The 20527-nt window shown below is 33.6% G+C and overlaps 1 protein-coding gene across 1 annotated transcript; it reads right to left on the bottom strand.

Annotated features, from left to right (window-relative positions):
- Nucleotides 1-1396: 1396 nt before the first annotated feature.
- On the bottom strand, nt 1397-19962 carry LOC143051031 (uncharacterized). The gene is made up of 9 exons (XM_076224100.1): nt 19832-19962; nt 16872-17194; nt 16036-16170; nt 14794-15026; nt 12158-14058; nt 6764-6931; nt 4009-4289; nt 3201-3386; nt 1397-2880 (listed from the first exon to the last, which is right to left on the bottom strand). Exons 2-9 carry the CDS (start codon nt 17178-17180, stop codon nt 1900-1902), a joined length of 4194 nt encoding a protein of 1397 aa, XP_076080215.1. The 5' UTR covers nt 17181-17194; nt 19832-19962; the 3' UTR covers nt 1397-1899.
- Nucleotides 19963-20527: the final 565 nt, after the last annotated feature.

Here is a 20527-nt window from a genome sequence, read left to right as displayed (position 1 = left end):
TGTTGGTTTTTGTCGTGTGTTTGTTTAGCTCTTGTTGAAGGCCTTATGGTATAGTTTGCTACTTCCACATCTGAAGGTCTCTCATGGATGGTTGTCTTATTTGATATCATACCAAATTTCATAATTCTGTTATAGACCATTTTACAAAGGCTTCAAAGAAACACAAATCTGAACAAAAATGAAAACTAACCTTAATGAGGTACTAGTAATCGTTTTCGGTAAAAAAATATATATTTCAAAGATGATATAATGACACATTCATCGTTATTGTACATTCTAAGGCAGCAACCATTTGATTTTCTGGGGGGAGGGGGGCTATGGATTTTTTTGGAAAAAAAAGTTTGTTTCCAGTTTTGGGAGAAAAAAATAATTTGTTTCCGAATAAAAATAAAAAGTTTGTCCAGAAAAAAAATCCATAGCCCCCCACCCCCCGAAAATCAAATGGTTGCTGCCTAAATGGGAAAATATAAGCAATCAGTTCTGGAATTCAAATCTTTACATATCCCTACCTATTTAAACGAGAACTTTTACAATTCAAACAAATCTACACACATGCCAAAGCAAAACTGCATGAAAAAAATACTAAGTTGAAAATTGTTCAAACAGTTTGAAAATTATTATTTCTTTTTGGCGAGTTATCTTTGAACTTTTTGTTGATTTTTAACGTCAATTTGTGTAAATGATAATTTTAAGATAATTTAATTTTGTGTATGATCTTTCACATTTGTGTTACAGAGGCAAACATTTAAAATTTCGAACTTTTGTTTAATACATATTAATGTACAATTTACTTTAAAATAGAGATCAGTGGTACAACAACCAAACAATACAGTAACGTTAACACAATAGACATCCAGCATTTTATCGTGTGGTTTTCTATGTTGTGATGTTATGCTATTGCTTCAGAAAAAGGGACAAGGTTTGGTATCATTAAAACGTTTAATCCCGCTGCAAATGTTTGCAACTGTCCCAAGTCAGGAATCTGATGTACAGTAGTGGTCGTTTGTTTATGTAATTTATACGTGTTTCTCGTTTTTCATATAGATTAGACCATCGGTTTACCCGTTTGAATGGTTTTACACTAGTAATTTTGGGGCCCTTTATAGCTTTTTGTTCGGTGTGAGCTAAGGCTCCGTGTTGAAGGCCGTACATTGACCTACGATGGTTTACTTTTATAAATTGTTACTCGGATGGAGAGTTGTCTCATTGGCACTCACACCACATCTTCCTATATCTATTCAACACTTTTAGCTCTGAATCGACGAAACTCTAGACAAGTACAACGAATGAATCATTGAGTCTGAAACTTTATCAACTCGAGATAAACTCATGAATACGTGTATTCTCCTATCGGTTGGTTTTATCCATAGTAATGAGAAAGTATAACAGAAAATGATATTTTGAAACTATTGCTATATTATTTCTAGAATGCAGTCCTGTTTCCTGTTTCAGTTGCAATTACAAAAATCATGGTATATCTCTTCATCTCTCTTCTCTTTCTTTATGAAATCAACCTGTTATGTTTTGCAGATATGATCGAAGGTTGCTGTCTTATTTACGTATTCTCTATATTTCCTTTTATACTTTTAAATCAGTTCCAATTGACTCTTCTGTAAAAAGTTGATAGTAAGCCTGAGACTATTTTCTCTTGTATAAAACACTACATTCTCATTTTAAAATTACAAATAATTTTTTTGTTTTGACACAATTATTGACATTCAGGAAACAGATGTTTATATTTATATTGGAATTTCAGTAACAACAGATGAGAAAAGTAAATGGAAATTACTGAGAATGTTTTACTTCTTGCAGGTTTATATCTTGCTTTATACCGTTATTGAGATGGTATAAACCTACAACAAATTCTAAACACTAGTTGTCCATAGAAGTGACAAACTGTTATTTAGCCTTGATACTGGTTGACCAAAGCTTTTCAATGGCACCTTTGTCTTCTTTACGTCTGTTGAAAATTCCTTTATAACATTTTTTATTAACAACTTCCGGTTCAGGTTCTGGACTGTCTTCATGGTCGAGTGCATCAAGAGGATCGAAATCATAAACATATTTATTGTAGGGATTTTCGGCTACAGGATTTTTGCCATGGTAACCTCCACCGAGAAGCTGTTTCGGCTTTCCAGTGTTCTCGGGAATACTTAAATGTCCATCAATAGAGTTTCTATCGTCCTCGTCATTGTCGTTTGTATGTTTCTTTTTATAATTTGACAAATATGAACTTATTTTGTCATCTTCTTCCTCTTCAGTTTTTGGTTTGAATGATTTCACATTCTTAGCAATGAAATTTGTCTTAGGTTTCTTAACATCCTTATCCTGTACCACTTCTTCTACTGGTACCTTTTCAAGGAGTTTTGCACCTGGTACATTCTTATCTTTTTGTGTAACTTCTGTTGTTTTTTTGTTATTTTTAGCAACTTCAACCTGGTTATTTGCCTTTTTCGGTACTGGTTTAGCAGTATTATTGTTTTTGTCTTGGCTTTTATTTTTCTGTTTGGAATCTGTGCTTTGAATAGTTTCATTTGCCTTCGTGTTAAATTTTGGATTTGACCTTTTACCGTTAATTTTGTTGTCCGATTCTGATGGTCGTTTTTGAGGGGGCTGCTGTTGATTCTTTGCAGCCTGTTTTTTCTGGTCCTTGACCTTTGATGGAGATTGTGGCGGAACAGGAGATTCCATAAATAATGATTCAAGTGTAACAAGTGTCGGTTTTTCTTTTTTGCTTTTTGATGGAGCTGGAGATTCCGCTTGTGGAAATTTTTTTACTGGTTTTTCTATTTCAGTTTTAGCCCGATTGTGTTCAGGGACCATTTTATAAACACCCAGAGTTCCGGCGTTTGATTCTATTTCTTTTATCATATTTTCAGCCTGAAATTAGAATGAAAACTACATTTTATATGTCAACGATGTAAGCATATCAAAATGTAAAAAAAAAATCTTTAAGAATATAGAATATTTTATACCCTAAGCGGAAGTTTGCAACAAGTGACGTTATAAAAGTTGAAACGGGCTAGGAAACATATTATCAAATTATTTTATACACAAAAAGAAGAGAATATCAAGGGTAAAGAAAATGAAACTACCAGTCATTACACCGACGTGCTTCAATAAGTTTATGAATGAATGTCATATCATACTTGACCATTAGGACTCAAACCTTTTCAAACGACATGAAAAATATCACCTACCCAAATAAACACAGAAGCCGCTTCATGACTTTCGGAATGTATCTGTTCGGCTGTATATGGTTCTATTACTTTTTTGGCCTCCACCGCAAGAGTTAAGTTGACATCTTTAGGGTCAAACTTTGACATTTTTGTCAAGAAAGACTTCTCACCGTGTAACCCTAATATCTTTTGACATTTTTTCCATGTCTGAAAATGATATAAATCAACTATTCATGTTTTGAATTTATCTCTAGCTCTTCTTTTTTTTAATTTTGACATGTTTCAAATTTATATGACGTATACAGATGTTAGCTAACTATAAAACAAATGGTTAAACATCCTATCATTCTCTGTGAAAGATAACTAATGGATTAATTGACATTATGCACGTCTTCACTCCATAAAATTGGTGGTTTCGAATCTTATATAGATACATATTATACCACCAAAGATCAACAGTTTGAGATAATAATGTAATTGATTCAGGCTGCGTTAGACACCCAACTTTCTTATGTTCATGTTCAAGCCACTTTAGTTTCGGCTTTCTTAGAGAAATGAGGAGGATCATAGTCTCCATGAATTTAAAATGTACGTCTATTACATGTACTGTTTTCAGATTGATTGCCAGAGAGGCATTTACTCGTTACCATGGTTACAGAGAAGGAGGTAAATAGAGAAGATCGAACTCTGTGTGAAATGATTGACAACAAATGTGAATAGAACTGACATTACTTAGTGCGGTCTGTCATACTGATTTCTGAAAAGGTGGAAAGAGACGTACATTTTTAAAGAGGATCTAGCGGATTAAAACGACATGTTAAGAGCATACCTTAACTTCAGAAGGATCATATCCCATCAACATCAAAGCTGCCATGATAGTCTGATGGACACCGTTAGGTGGCGTGTTATACTGTCTTATTTCACCAACTACCCTATTGTCTGTATTTCTGGCCATGTCTTGCATAGTTCGCATTGCAGCTAGTCTATCTCTTAGTCGTTTTGCATGTATCAACTGTTGGTCGAATGATCTATCTTCATTAATAGCTGATGCCACTACTATGGCTCGGTCAAGATTGGTCAGCTCTCTGGCTTTAAACGCTCGAAGTAAATCTGTAGTAAGTATAAGATTTATTATGTAAAATTAACCGATATTTTCTGGAAATTTTTAGATAGTAAGTCCTTTGTGAAGAACATTGTACTGGATAAACAGATGGGTAATATTTGTCATGCGTCAAAACATAACAAGTACATTAAGTCTGGGAAGATATTTAAACAGTACAAATTTTAACTCTTTTATAAGGATTTTTTTTATGACGACATATTTTAATGAACCTAAAATACTGCGCCTTTTAAAAACACGTTCTGATGTTATTGTTTTTAAACTTATGTAACACAAATGTTCCAGAGGAGGTCTATTACTTTCAATGTTATAACCTAATGATTATTAAACCTGGTTCCATTAATTAACTGGTACATAAATAGGTTGTTCCTTTGGCAATTTTTGCCTATTATTGCTTACATCCACTTTATTTCAATTTTGGTAGATAGTTGTCTCATTATAAATCCTTATTTTCATGTATAATTTACTTAAAATGGTACTCATCAGTATTTGTTTTTAAAAGGAAAAATAGAAATGCACTTACCTTAAATTAAGCATTTGTTAAATATTAAACAAGAATATCATATACACAAAATAAAATTGATTTCTCTCCGAAAATTTTAAATGCTCACTTTACAACTTTAATATATATCGATTTTATCTAATTGCTACGTTTTACTTTTAGATTAAAATATGAAATATTATTACATTGAAGGACATAAAGTTTAAATGCCTTAAATAATAAAAAATCTGTCAATTTTAAATATTTGTTCACATAGTATATAAATTGTTTTTATTATTTAATTTCTACGTTGTAAATATCATATGAAAACATTGTACCACGCGAACCATATTTCAATACTATATTTAGTAAGTAGCACAGATAAGGAATATTTTTTATACATGTAAGATATCACGTGAAAAATGTCAGGTATACATATAGTTCACACGAATACACAGCGTAAAATCTAGTGACATAAAACATAATGTATGTGAAGTTAGCAGCCGGTTCGTTATTCGATATTCAAAATTTAGTTGATAATCATAAAAACAAAAATACTAAATAACATTAAAGTAGGATTTTAATAGTAAAGAGGACTGATAAGAAAATCGTTTCATGACACTTCTAACTGCCGTAAATTCTCGTTGTTCTCGAATGTAAATTTAACCCTTTTCTAACTGGCATATTTGTCTTTATGTAATATAGATTTTTGTCAATAAAGGAACTTCAAAGATGTACTTTTATAAATGATATTTCTTAAAACAAAAAGTAAAACCGATCACGCTAGAAACATTTTGGAATATAAATAGAAATACTTATGGAAAGCCCAAAAAAGAAATATGTAGTGAAAATCTACCTGAGACCGCTTAAATGAGGGTGAGACCCCCAGGTCTTTCAATGTCACCAAAATTCAACTAAATCATAGACTCTGTATATATAAAGGTTGTATCAGACGGATCATCTTCGATATCTACGGAGAGCATAGATTGTCACTTTTTAGCTAAAAATTGTCAAAATTTTAGGACAAAGGGCACAGGGCAATGGTGAGAGCCCCCTGTCCCACAATCTTTCTAATATTATGCAGACATTTAGTAGATGAAAAGTGACAATCTAAACCTTCCGTAGATATCGAAGATGATATTATTCTGGGACATCCTTTTTATACAATCTCTATATATACAGTCTATATACTCGTATAATTTTATGTATATTGAAAGAACAGGAAGGTCTGATCGTCATTTAAGCGGTCTCTGGTAGGTTTACACTATATATTTCTGTTTTTGGGCTTTCCATATTTATTTCTATTTATAGTTCTATATGTTTCTATCTAGTGATCGGTTTCTGTTTTTGCTTTAAGAAATATTAGATATAAAACAACATTTTTGGCGTCGTTTTATTGATAAAACATATAATAAAGACAAATATGCAACTTAATTAAGCATTGATAAGGGTAAAGAGAGTTTAAGACAACTCGAAGGGATCATAAGATTTCCTATGTATCTTTTCGCTCCTTTCAACTAAAAAATCATGCTTTTAATGTTATCACATATTATAATTTTTTATAATTTTCAAATAAATTTGAATATCGAATAACGAATAACGAACCGGCTGCTAACTTCACATCCATTAAAACATATGCCTTCGCTGCAATCACTTAGCTGGAAAACTACTTTGTGGAAATTTCAGAAAATTGCATGTATGCTCAGTACTGTGTAGAACCCTTTGGAATCTGCTTTCTGGTCGGGTTGTTGTCTCTTTGACACATTCCTTATTTCTATTCTCAATTTTATTTAGTTTTTGTGTACATGATTTTTAATTTTAAATATATATATTTTATCAATATGCAATAAAAGAAGGATAATTTATAATTGGTTTTAAGTGTCAGTTTAACAAGTTTCTAATGCAGTTTTTTAATAAATAAACAAAACCTGAGGTAGAGGATTTACTATTCCTTCGTTCTCACCGGTTCATAACTATACATACCATACTTTGCTTCCAGCTTTCTGATCTTTTTCTTACTATTTCTCAACAGATCATCATCCTTTTCAGGTTTGTTGTATTGATACTCTGACAAAGCCTGTCGTATTAATTGTGGATTGTTTGATTTTAGAGCTTCCGTTAACATTTGGGCAGCTTCTATCCTTTTATCAACTGTAAACATGCATTAGCTTATATATTTTTAAAATCGATTTGGTCAACAATTTTTGCAAAAAACAATATGAAAAAGCTATTATTATCTGAACGAAAGTTTTTTTTTATAATAATGATATGGGAACACACCATCTCATAAGTCAATAAATGGTTGCTTCATTTTTAAAATGCATAAACACCTATCTTAATCACCGATCCTAAAAACATAAACTAAACTATTTAAATAAAATACAACACAAGATCGATGGGTATCTATCTATATATTGACCAAAAAAAAACACAATGCAACGACCTCTTTAAATCTTGAACATGTCACTTTTCGGAAATCATGATCAGTTATTAAAGTTCCTCAATAAATTCATAAAATGTCTTACTAGTAAACACAAATAAGAACCGGTCTGAAAAATATTGTACTAAATACTGTTTACTTAACCATTTATAAACCACTTACAGCCCGTAACAGAGAAGTGATCGAATTCGCGTTTCTTTACCGTCAGCATAAGTTACGTTATCGACAAACTTATTTCAGAAGTGACATAATTTAATTTTCTTCATCGACAAAATATTTAATGTGCAACGTGTAAGTTTTCATTGTTTAAGTCGAAGTTTTTTTAACACAGTAAATCATTTTTTATAATCAACCTCTGTCATTGGCATTTTCATTTTAACAGTAAAACGTTTCTACAATAAACATGACCTCATCGATTTGCTCAATGTAGATATTATATACTGCTTGCACTGTGAATATTTATGGGATTCAACACTGTAATAGTTTTTCTTTCGTCTGATACAGAATACCCCATATCTTTTCTTTTTCATAGCTATCTGTTTATTATGTCCCCGGGATTATGTCAATCATACATTGTTGCAATACCGACATGCCTATACTTTGTCACAGAAAAAACTAAAATAATTTTCCTTCAAATCGAAGTAAAAAATACAAATGTACCCTTTAACATTTGAAATGTTGAAGACAAAATTGCTCTATATCTTAAGTTATTGACGAATAGATTATTTGAAATTTAAACCTCTATACGATGTGATGTACGGCATTTCATTTTATCATTGGTAATGATCCATATCTGACAGAGAAGAAATATTCATAATTCTCAGAAAGTTTTCATAAATATTGTTAGATACCACTAATCGTTCCAACAATCAAGACAACAGAGACAAATATGGAAAAAATATGAAAACGAAAAGATATGACTTAAGTGTTGTCATGTTCACGGAGATGGCACTCAATTTACAAAAAAATAATTGATGTTTTAAGGAACTGTAGAGGTCTCCACATGTTTTCAACAAGGGTAGAATTCAAAACCTTGAATATGAAAGCCTCGAAATCCATGATACTTTTTCTGTGCGGTAATTATATCTTCAAATTCCAATCATGTACACGACATATAATACATGTATATTCATACATGTATATTTATATATTGGGAATTTATTTTTGTTTCCAAACAGAATTATAAGGTTATGTATAAGTGCCTCCGTTCACTGCACAATTGTAAATTGTCTTCCTAAAGACCAGCAAAAATTAATGGCACAAGTTCACGTAGTCATAAAAAAAAGTCGTATAATTTACGTTATCGAACAAAAAATCAGAAATACGGAATATTATATGTGAATCGTTAGGAAATCCGTTTCCCCTACATGTTTTAAAAGTCAAAGAAAAATGTTTTCCCTGATAAAACGTTTTAAGAACCAGCTTTGTGTAACCTATATATAGACAAATTCGACTGGATACAAGGAAGTTAATATGTTTACTCTGATTTGAAATTATCTTTTAGAACTTTAATAGGGTAATAGGTGAAATGTTGCATGATCCCTCAAAATGACAGCAAGCGCAGTTTTCCGGACGATTTTCATTTGTACACTGCTAAAAACTGTCAGGTTCTGGATATGGTATATTTTGGAGAAATTTTTTTTTACTGATTTTTACTTAAAAAAAATATTCTCTGTGTGTGTCATTGCAAGAAATAGTTTTGCTCGTTATTTTGTCATATTTAAAAAAAAATCTCAACTAAATTTTCCCGTTTAAACTGTACTAGAAAAAAGTTTGGCATGTGAAACGGACGAAGACATATTCTAACAGAAGTACAAATACAAGTCCTCCCCTTTGTGTATACACATGAGAAAACATTTCAAAGTTATTGATTGAATTCAAATCCACAACACATACGGTACACATTGTAGTCCGAAAAAATAAAGGACTTCATTCCTATCAAACACCTTTTTAATTGTTTACCAGTATATTTCTTTTAGTTTTGGGTAAAATTGTAAATTTAGGAAATAATACTATCAAGACGTCCTTCCATAAATCTTTTTTTTTCTGTTCTGACTTTGAAGAAATGACTACTTTTCGCCCGATCGAAATGGTGCATGGACATATTTTGTTTCATATTATTAGAATTATTTTCAATATTATCAATATTAAACTTGATTATCGACACATGAAAGTTTGTCAGCATGGTCAATCTTTTTAACGTTAAAGTACCAATAGTTCGGTCACTACTCAATTAAGTTTGTCGGTAACGTAGCTAATTTTGACGGTAAAGAAACATCAATTCGATCACTTCTCTGTTACGGGCTGTATAATTCACCGGAATATCAACCTTGCGAGTGTATACCCCATACGTGTTTAAAACCGTATGTTAAAACTTTCCTTTATTGTTTGAAAAGTTACAAGTATAAATATTAAGCTAAATTAAAGAACTAAAAAGTCATCATGACGGACAAATGGTACACACAGTAACGGAAATGGCTTAAAATTATCTCATTCCTTTTATAGTTTATCTATTACTGATAGTTTTACCTTAATGCCCGCGTCACACTGTCCCGATTTTTACGCCGATGACAACACGATAATGGAAATTTTCAAAATCGGGACTGATCGTATCCAGATCGGGCTATTCGTAGTGCCATCTTTAACCATCGTAGAACCATCGGCCACTTTTTCTAGCCTTCGGGGACAACTTCGGGAAGGGTTCTAAATTTTTTAACATGTTAAAAAATCCCCGAAGGTGCGTCCGATGTTGAGGGTTCGTATTGAGTTCGTATCACCATCCTCACTATCGTAATGTCACCGGGAATGCATCTTTGCACATCGTATTACATTCGTGTTTCCATCGTTTCCATCGGGCAGTTTTGACATTACGATGTCTACACGAATGAATCACGAAGATACCCGAAGGTCTTACGATGGCAACACGACTTCGAAAAGACCTCGTAATCCCGTCGTGTTGCCATCGAATAAAAGTACGAAGGCGACAAGATGGAACTACGACGGCAATAAATCCAGCTAAATGTAAGTTAATTTTCGCGTTAAAATACATTTAAAGTGCCATGCGCGATATGCACTGGTCAGTCTAATATGACAGTTAAGAAAGACGTTCACAAAACATGGAGCTCATATCATATGATTCTATGAGAACAAGAAAGGCGACAGCGTTGTTTCTATTAATTCAAATGGAACAAGAAGAGCAGCTATTACAGGCTCAGGATTTACTTTTACAAATAAAATATTATTTTTTGTCAATTTGCCATATCAAGTAACATAATGAAAATCATAAACGCGCCTCGTACACCAACACTGCAGGTACACGTATATAGGGAAACCAACTTTTTCTTCATTATTCTGATTTTTTTATGTATCGTCTGAGTTGTTGTCACACGAATGTTTACTCCATAACCATTTTGTTTTCTATATGTCATATTTTGCCGCATTTGTTGCTTTCCCCACATCATTCCCTTTGTCTATATTATTATGATATTCTCCTGGAAAGAGCTCTTTTTGAATAAAAGGGATCAACGAACCCATTACTTTACCTTTAAGATAGATCAGTAAACATGGTCATAATTATGGGTGATTATTCAGACTAGTGCACACATTTTACAGTTCAAACAAGGCAATGACGAGCGTGGCATCCCCTCGTATGTAACATATTGGGGACAAATATGGACACTATATTTGTATATACACATGCAGAAAATGGTAAATTGAATATGCATATTTGATACATAAACTATTTTTCTAGAAATCAACCAAAACATTCAGTAACTGGAAATACCTTTAATATTGTCTTTAGAACCAGCAGGTAAAAAATTGAGCAACCAATTCCTGTGTATTATGCTATTTCAAGGAGAAAAAAACAAGTCCATCTGCATGACCTTGACCTTTGGCCTTGAACGTAAAAAATGTCAGATCATTACAAGGAAGAACAATATACCAAATGTGGTTAAAATCTTTTGAAGCATATTGGTTTTAGAGTGCCCACAAGGGTGATATTGCCTTGTATTACAACTGCCACTGTGACCTCGACCTTTGAACTTTAAAGTCAATAGCGCTTAAGATATTCTTAACGAGTAACACCATACCAAGTTTTGAGCATTTTGGGTCTAGAGTGTCAATAACAATTTTATATACACGCAACTTACATGTAGTAGGCGAGGGGATAATAAACTAAGTTTTATAAGAATTAGACAAAAAGATCGATTTCCCGCCAAGCATGGCAGACTTGTACAGAAACGATATGTTGTCGAAATTCTGTTCGTATCTTTTAGACATCGTATGGCCATCGCGCCATCATCGTAATCCATCGTGTAGCCTTCGTAATCCATCATGTAGCCTTCGTGATCCATCGTGTAGGCTTCGGCTGAGATATGAAGCTTAAATACCCGTCTTCGGTTAATCTTCGTATGTCCATCTTTTGCTATCGTATATAATTTCGGCACCATCGTATAGACTTCGTTATTCATCGTACTTTCTTCGGTCACGTTTTGGTATTTTAACGAGATCGGGACCAACTTCGTACGAACTTACAATTTTCGCATTCGGGTGTCCATCGTATATAAAAATCGGGACAGTGTGACTCGGGCATTAAGATTTGTGGGGTTTTTTTTCTACATGGACTTGAATTAAAATTACTTCCTTAATATACTACCTTGGAAATATTTTTTTACGCAGAACGGTTATGATAACGTGGAAAAACATAATAGTCAAAGCTAGTTGTATTTTTTTTTTTTTTATTGTTTTGTCATAAATTTGGACGTTGTTTTTTTCGTTTGTTGTTGTTTGTTTTTTTCCTAGATGTTTTGGCATGCCTTTTATAGATGTATACAGAGGTTTTTTATGTAGATAAAAATATGTATATAGCATGGGTACATATGTTAAAGAATTCTAGATTACTATTACACTTTGATAATAATATGATTTAATCTCACCATCAACAAAGTTTTTGAGACGACTATCATTTATATGACGTTCCAGATCCGAAACGTCTGTTCCGGCATTTTCTCTTTCTTCTTTTATAATTTGCAAAACTTCTTTAGCGTCTTCTTCTAACTCTTCCTCTTTGTCATTCCGTGTGATGATATATCTGCTGACTAAACGTAGAAACTTGTTCTCCTGTTGGAAAATATTAAAGATATAATCACCAAGGTCTTCCAAGGTCACCTTATAAATGTCAATACCTTTCTCTGTATATCTTTGTATAGATTGAGAATTCTGAGGTTCAGATCTGTCAGCTTTCTGGAGAAAGGCTGTGAGTATGTCGATACCTCTTGGTACAGGAATAGATATTTCAGTGTCAGTCGTAACTATTGATTCTGCTTTAACTTCTTTTGTATGCTTCCAGAAGTTTTTGCTGTTTTCCAATGTTTTATTGTTTAATGTTCCAACTTCTATGTGTCGACCATGAGAATTTATAAGGAAGGCGTACGCATTGTTTAACTTTTCTGGTTCATCTTTCTTAATTGCATAGACATTAAATGCATATTCTCCGCGCACTGGAACATCAATGGCGAATGCTTGCTTTTGATTCTTTCTATATTGATTCACTCTCATTCTAGGAACGGCTGACGGATCATTTGAATGAAGCTCGCCTACTAAATCAACATCTGACTTTGTCATAAAATCTATATGTGTGTGTCCATCTTTTGCTATAATGTAGCCATTTTCATGCATATTTGCTGCAATTCCTAAACGTTCGATGGTAGGATGTGGACCAAGATTATCTTGGGCGATGTTCGGTAGACATTGTACCTCTCCTTTTTTCATGGAGCAATGTATTAGATAGTTAAGAACATTCTCTTGTTCCATTGACTCTGTGTTTCTTGTAAAGAACTTTAGTCCGTATATTCCCTGGTGTGGCAATCTTGTTCGAACAATATATTTTCCTTGATTCCAATAAAGCATAGCGTATTTTGACATGTTGGCACTGTCCACAAACGGATTGAGTAATTTCATTTCTAATCTAAGTTCTTGTCGTCCTTCGATTTCAATGTCTAGTATTCCTGTTGCTGTGTAAATACTTGATTCCTCGTGTGTAATGGGAACTAATCCTAATCGTCTGGACACTTTGTTCGGTCCCCAGCCTAGTTTAGGATAGTCAGGTAAAGGTAGACATTCCTTTGCTAAATGTGTGGACAAAACTACAAATGAACATATTAAATCAAATTTTTCTAACCCTTCAGTTCCAGGGTCACATGCGAATACATTGACACGAAACTTGCCAAGAACTGGAATATTAAACATAAAGTGAATACTTTCGTCATGTCGTTCAAACATAATGAAATGATGGAGAATTTTATCAAGTTTCCTGGCTGTGTCACCCTCAGGAATTGTTCTAACAAAGTTGTGCTTAAAATGATAGTTTTGGCCTCTTACTTGTGGAAAATGGAGTTTAAATTCAGCTTGTCCTTCAACTACTTTTACCAATATATTATTTTTTGGATATGTTACTCCCATTTCTCTGGATCTCTCTCGGACGTATAATCTTTTGAAAAATTCAACTTTTGACATATTGTCCCTTAGTAACTGCCATTTGTCTTCATCGGGATAGTGTGTCCATATTAAGTCTTCTGCATTTGTGAAGAAATATTCTTCGTCGGCATCATCATCATGACCAATTCTTTGTATAGACCTTGTACTAAGTGATTCGTCATCTTCACCCGAGTTAAGTTTTACACACCATTTTGCCCAGAAAATATCAACAAGACGCCATTCGTTTTGCACAAACACAGCATTCCATTGTGCTTTCAATTCTGGAGTTTCTGGTTCTCCAAGATCGTAGTCTTCATTCTTTGTTATTCCATCGATAACTTTACATGGAACTTCTGCCATTCTTTTAACAAAGCATATTTTAGTACTGTATTATATGAGTAAAGTTTAATTTTCTAATAATTTAAGCTTTTATGACTTATAAACACTATTGGATGCAACCTTACAATTGTTTTTAAACATCTGAAACATATACAAGCATACACTATAATACTCTATAAGATATATATCCCCTTTGAAGTCTTTGATCTGTTCAATGTTTAAACTTTTCAATACACTCATCTTCGTCTAAAGTGTTCTAAAGTTATTTGTTAAATGGTCGTTCTTTCGTCTTTCTTATTCGGATATTAATACGAAAATGTGGTATGGAGTGTCAATAAGACAACTTTCTACAACATCGAGTATATAACATCGACAATCGTTCCGAAACATCGGTGTGTATCATATACTATGGTGATGATTGCGGATTGTGTATTCCAATAAAAGTGATTTACCTTTTGGACAGCTATGACGCAATTGAGAGACATTTCACATGTTTTTTTTTCTTCTTCTTTGTTCTTTTTGCGGGTCAGATTCACGAAGAATAAATGAAATTTAGTTTTTTTTAGCAGAAAATGGACAGAATGATATAATGAATTCAGATATGTCATTTCTCTCAACTTTGAGTTGTTCTTGGTTTGTTTTAAATTTTACAGAATACATTGGTTTTTTGTTGTTGATAATGATGCAACACCTTTAGTGATATTTTTATTTTATCAAATATAATTTTTAGGGCGTGTATATGTTGAGTTGTACTTACGTGCATAAGATATAGAAAAGATTAGCAAGGTTTCCCATATCACATTGAATTTTACTGAAGTATTCTAACGGTGTATCTGGTACTGGTGTTGTAGCTATTTCCATATGCTGTACATCATAGGATGTTATCCATCTATAGATCGCCCTCACCCGAACCAAGTCATCAAACACGTCATCACCAGTTAAATACTGGACAAGTTCCCAGAATGTTCCTTCTAACAATGACTTGGGTGCCTGATTTCACATGAAAATAAAAAAAAACCCTGGTCGTTATCAATTGCAAATTTCTGGATAAGTGTCATCAAATCAGTGGGTTCAGTTGCATAATAATGAATACTCTTTCAATGGAAAAATAACAGTGAAACCATTACGAAATTCATTCAAATTATTCTAGGTATGTAATTTTATGTCAAACCATAAATTGCTCTGATTTTATTTTTAACTGTGACTAAGGATTTGTACAGAAAGAATTTACAAATTCTTGGACAATCAAAGTTGTGTCATCAACATTTAATTCGATTGAGGACAAATTTATTTAGATGCAACAAAGAATAAAAAAACACTGATGAATTTCCTGATTAAGGACAAGCACATAGTAATATGAGGGTGATATTTAGAGTTTTTGGTTGTAATTGTGGTTTTGTGTTCGGATGCTTTAGAATCGTCTAATTATTTGAGAGTTTGTGTTTCGCTTTGAATGACCGACTACTCTTGCAATCATGACGCTTAAAGTCATTGATGTATTTTTTATTGTAAAAATTGGGGTTTGGGAATGATACGAGCGATTAGGAGACTGTGATGTTCCGTACTATACGAATAAATACGTCGTAACTACAATCCCCTTCCCTTTAATAAATGTGACCTACCAAATAAGACTATTTACCGGAGGTGTTATCTCATAAGCAACGCGACGGGTGCCACATGTGGAGCAGGATCTGCTTACCCTTCCGGAGCACCTGAGATCACCCTTAGTTTTTGGTGCAGTTCGTCTTGTTTAATCTTTAGTGTTCTATGTTGTGTCATGTGTACTATTGTTTGTCTGTTCGTCCTTTTCATTTTTAGCCATGGCGTTGTCAGTTAATTTTCGATATATGAGTTCTTTTGTCCCTCTTTTTTGATCATACGACTGAACAATTTTTTTAATAGTTATCATTGAAGAACACATGCCTTTTGTCAAGATGTTCTGTGCTTTGAAATGCTTCTTGTTTCTTTTGGATGATTGTGTTTTTTTTCATGAACTTACCGTTAGCGCGTGTCGATCAACAACATCAAAGTTGATGCCACGAAGAAATACCTGCTTCGTCTGCTTCTGTGGAATTGGTTCTGGAATTTCCCCTTTCTTCAGATTTTTTTTCCATGCCCCTGGTCTTTCATCTATCTGATGAAATACAATTATAAAGTATATATGTATAAACGTGTGTACGATTTTGGTCGTATTATTTTGATTCGGATTGTCTATTTGCAAATTCCGAATGTACTCTGTCATAAGAGATCCAGGTGTCCAAGCTATGCCTTTGGGAGAGACATAAATGTTCATTGACAATGGAGAGCTAGTATAGATAGCAAATGTAACTGTGTGTAATGTATTTAATCCGTAAGTTTTTTTTAATAATCTTTTAAGTTCAGGTAAAACTTTTGATATCAACATTTTGTTTTTAAAACGCATGTTCAACTGTTCATGCTTTGAATGAGTAGCGTCCCAGTGTGTCCAGTTTAGAACAAATGCTACAATTGTCAAAGGGAAACCACTTGTGTAAAAATGTGTGTAGTAACACAACAAATCGGTCATTGCCAGCAGGGTATTATGTTTTCAAAATGTTTCATGAACAATCTCACTTACTTAATAAACGAAACGGCCAAATTCTGATAAGGCCAAACTTGCCAGAGGGAGTTGAAACCTTAGTTTCCTTATAATTTCAGAATTAAGAATGGTTTTATAATTATGTCTGTACTAAAGCAGTGACTACTGAGCTGATGATACCCTCAGAAACATATAGTCCACCAGCAGAGGTACCACCCAGTGCTGTAAAATATGAAACCAATATGTTATTAATTGGTCTATCCTTTATATGTATGTACCTTTGCTGCATAGCTTGATACAGTTTTATCATCACCATCATTTGTGTTGGCCTTCTCTAGTGATTTTTCATCTTCATTCGTCTCAGCATGCGTTGGGAGTTTTGGTCTTTCAGTGGCTTTGGCTTTGGATTTATTTGCATCATTTGATATTTTGCCTTTGACAGTTTTATTCTGACGAATACTTTCATTGATTTCCCTAGCATTTGTCTCCCTTGGGACAGTTCCGCTAGTGGTTTCTACTGGCTGAGCGACATTATTAGCCGCGTTCTCTGTTACACCTTGTGAACCTTTAGACTCATTAGCGCCCATGTTCCTAGCGATATCTAAAAATTGTAATATGCAATAGTTCATAGAATCTTACGTCAGATGCAAACAAATATGTTACTGATATTTTTAATGCCAACATATTATAATACCCCTTTGTTAGAACAAATTTGGTTCGAAACAAATATTTTGTATTTGTATGTGTGAAATCAGTGTTTCTGAAACATGGTAATAAACACACTATACAGTCCACTTGTATTTTTGTCCTCCTGATGAGTTAAGCCTTTTTCAACTGATTTTTATAGTTCGTTCTTATGTTGTCAGTACTGTTATACCACTGTCCCAGGTTAGGGGAGGGTTGGGATCCCGCTAACATGTTTAACCCCGCCACATTACTTATGTATGTCCCAAGTCAGGAGCCTGTAATTCAGTGGTTGTCGTTTGTTTATGTGTGACATATTTGTTTTTCGTTTATTTATTTATTTATTTTTTTTTTCTTACATAAATAAGGCCGTTAGTTTTCTTGTTTGAATTGTTTTACATTGTCTTATCGGGGCATTTTTATAGCTGACTATGCGGTATGGGCTTTGCTCATTGTTGAAGGCCGTACGGTGACCTATAGTTGTTAATGTCTGTGTCATTTTGGTCTTTTGTGGATAGTTGTCTCATTGGCAATCATACCACATCTTCTTTTTTATATTCATTAACAAAGGTGTGTTCGTTACAAAAAAATGCTCCATCTGATGAGTTAAGCCTTTTTCAACTGATTTGTATAGTTCGTTCTTATGTTGTACTGTTATACCACTGTCCCAGGTTAGAGGGAGTGTTGGGATCCCGCTAACATGTTTAACCCCGCCACATAATTTATGTATGTGCCTGTCCCAAGTCAGGAGCCTGTAATTCAGTGGTTGTCGTTTGTTTTTGTGTTATATATTTGTTTTTCGTTCATTTTCTTATATAAATAAGGCCGTTTGTTTTCTTGTTTGAATTGTTTTACATTGTCATATCGGGCACTTTTATAGCTGACTATGCGGTATGGGTCTTGCTCATTGTTGAAGATCGTACGGTGACCTATAGTTGTTAATGTCTGTGTCATTTTGGTCTCTTGTGGACAGTTGTCTCATTGGCAATCATACCACATCTTCTTTTTTATATTCAACAGAGTTATGTGGAAGAACGACTGAAATCGACATTACATCAATATTATGATCACAATTATGAATTGGTTGATCGATATAATGTGAGGGTGTACCAATACACTGGCGGCATCTTTTTGTCGTCTTAGATCTGTAGATACCAGTAAAGTCGTATGATCAGAACTTTTTCAGACAAGTATAAATGCGCACGGTAGATGATGCGTACATGCCAGGATACTCTTACCCTCTAACGCATCTAGTCTTGATCCTTTTGAGTTAAGCCTTTTTCAACTGATTTTTATAGTTCGTTCTTATGTTGTCAGTACTGTTATACCACTGTCCCAGGTTAGGGGAGGGTTGGGATCCCGCTAACATGTTTAACCCCGCCACATTACTTATGTATGTCCCAAGTCAGGAGCCTGTAATTCAGTGGTTGTCGTCTGTTTATGTGTGACATATTTGTTTTTCGTTTATTTATTTATTTTTTTTTTCTTACATAAATAAGGCCGTTAGTTTTCTTGTTTGAATTGTTTTACATTGTCTTATCGGGGCATTTTATAGCTGACTATGCGGTATGGGCTTTGCTCATTGTTGAAGGCCGTACGGTGACCTATTGTTGTTAATGTCTGTGTCATTTTGGTCTTTTGTGGATAGTTGTCTCATTGGCAATCATACCACATCTTCTTTTTTATATTCATTAACAAAGGTGTGTTCGTTACAAAAAAATGCTCCATCTGATGAGTTAAGCCTTTTTCAACTGATTTGTATAGTTCGTTCTTATGTTGTACTGTTATACCACTGTCCCAGGTTAGAGGGAGTGTTGGGATCCCGCTAACATGTTTAACCCCGCCACATAATTTATGTATGTGCCTGTCCCAAGTCAGGAGCCTGTAATTCAGTGGTTGTCGTTTGTTTTTGTGTTATATATTTGTTTTTCGTTCATTTTCTTATATAAATAAGGCCGTTTGTTTTCTTGTTTGAATTGTTTTACATTGTCATATCGGGCACTTTTATAGCTGACTATGCGGTATGGGTCTTGCTCATTGTTGAAGATCGTACGGTGACCTATAGTTGTTAATGTCTGTGTCATTTTGGTCTCTTGTGGACAGTTGTCTCATTGGCAATCATACCACATCTTCTTTTTTATATTCAACAGAGTTATGTGGAAGAACGACTGAAATCGACACTACATCAATATTATGATCACAATTATGAATTGGTTGATCGATATAATGTGAGGTGTACCAATACACTGGCGGCATCTTTTTGTCGTCTTAGATCTGTAGATACCAGTAAAGTCGTATGATCAGAACTTTTTCAGACAAGTATAAATGCGCACGGTAGATGATGCGTACATGCCAGGATACTCTTACCCTCTAACGCATCTAGTCTTGATCCTTTTCTAGTTAATGCAATTCTCGCAGTTTTTATCAGTATCAAGTCAGGAATTTGACAGTTGTTATCCATTCGTTTGGTGTGTTTGAGCTGCCATTTCATTATGGACTTTTGCTCCATACATTATTTGGAGTAAGATGAAAAATTGGTTTTGTATTAACTTACCGTTTATCAATGAATTTCACAAATTATGAATTTCAAACGAGTATCCATTTTGTTTCTTCTATCTGTACAACGCTAGTGTTATAAGATTTAACTCTCCGATGAGGGTTAAGCGTTGAAAAACATACCCTAATTCTATTGTGTTATTAATTCGTAGCTAATATTTAGCCGTTAAATTCAAAGTGCATTTAACGGAGATTAGTGGAACAATCAATATTTATTTTTACATTCCTAAATTTTTCCTATTCATAATACTTAAAACGTATGGTCGATTTAACGTATGTTTGAAAATTAAAATTTAATCAAAACAATCCATCAAAGTGATTTTATTTGAGATTTTCCCGCTGCTTTGAAGACCCATTGGTGGACTTCGGCTGTTTTCTGCTCTTTGATTGGGATGTTGTCTCTTTGAAATATTCCCTATTTAAATTCTCAGTTTGATACTATATTAAAAAAAAATGTAACTTTTTTTTTCTGGTATGGACATGAATGATAATCATCTAAATGCTAAATTGAAATGTCGCAAAACTATCGACGAATACAAAGCTATCAACCTGTAACAACCTTTGCCCATAATCAAATGTTAAAGTTGCCAAAATGTATACACGTATATGCTTTTAGAATCATCTTTGATCGTTTATAAATTATGGAAATGAAAGCAACTTGACGTCCATAAATGAAAGTACATGTACATCTTAA

This window comes from Mytilus galloprovincialis, chromosome 1 (assembly GCF_965363235.1).
Source record: "Mytilus galloprovincialis chromosome 1, xbMytGall1.hap1.1, whole genome shotgun sequence".
In the NCBI taxonomy this organism is placed as follows: Eukaryota; Metazoa; Mollusca; class Bivalvia; order Mytilida; family Mytilidae; genus Mytilus; species Mytilus galloprovincialis.
Note: the sequence above shows the minus strand (reverse complement) of the source record. Positions and strands in the feature narration are given on the sequence as shown.

Bases quoted from the DNA above. Each gene is read 5' to 3' on its own strand.
- LOC143051031 (XM_076224100.1), bottom strand. From the start codon at position 17,180: ATGGGCGCTAATGAGTCTAAAGGTTCACAAGGTGTAACAGAGAACGCG. The intron at 14,059-14,793 runs GTAAGTACAACT...CTTTGTTAAAAG, and splicing joins CTTTTCTATATCTTATGCAC to AATGGCAGAAGTTCCATGTA. The intron at 4,290-6,763 runs GTATGTATAGTT...TACTTACTACAG, and splicing joins AAAGCTGGAAGCAAAGTATG to ATTTACTTCGAGCGTTTAAA.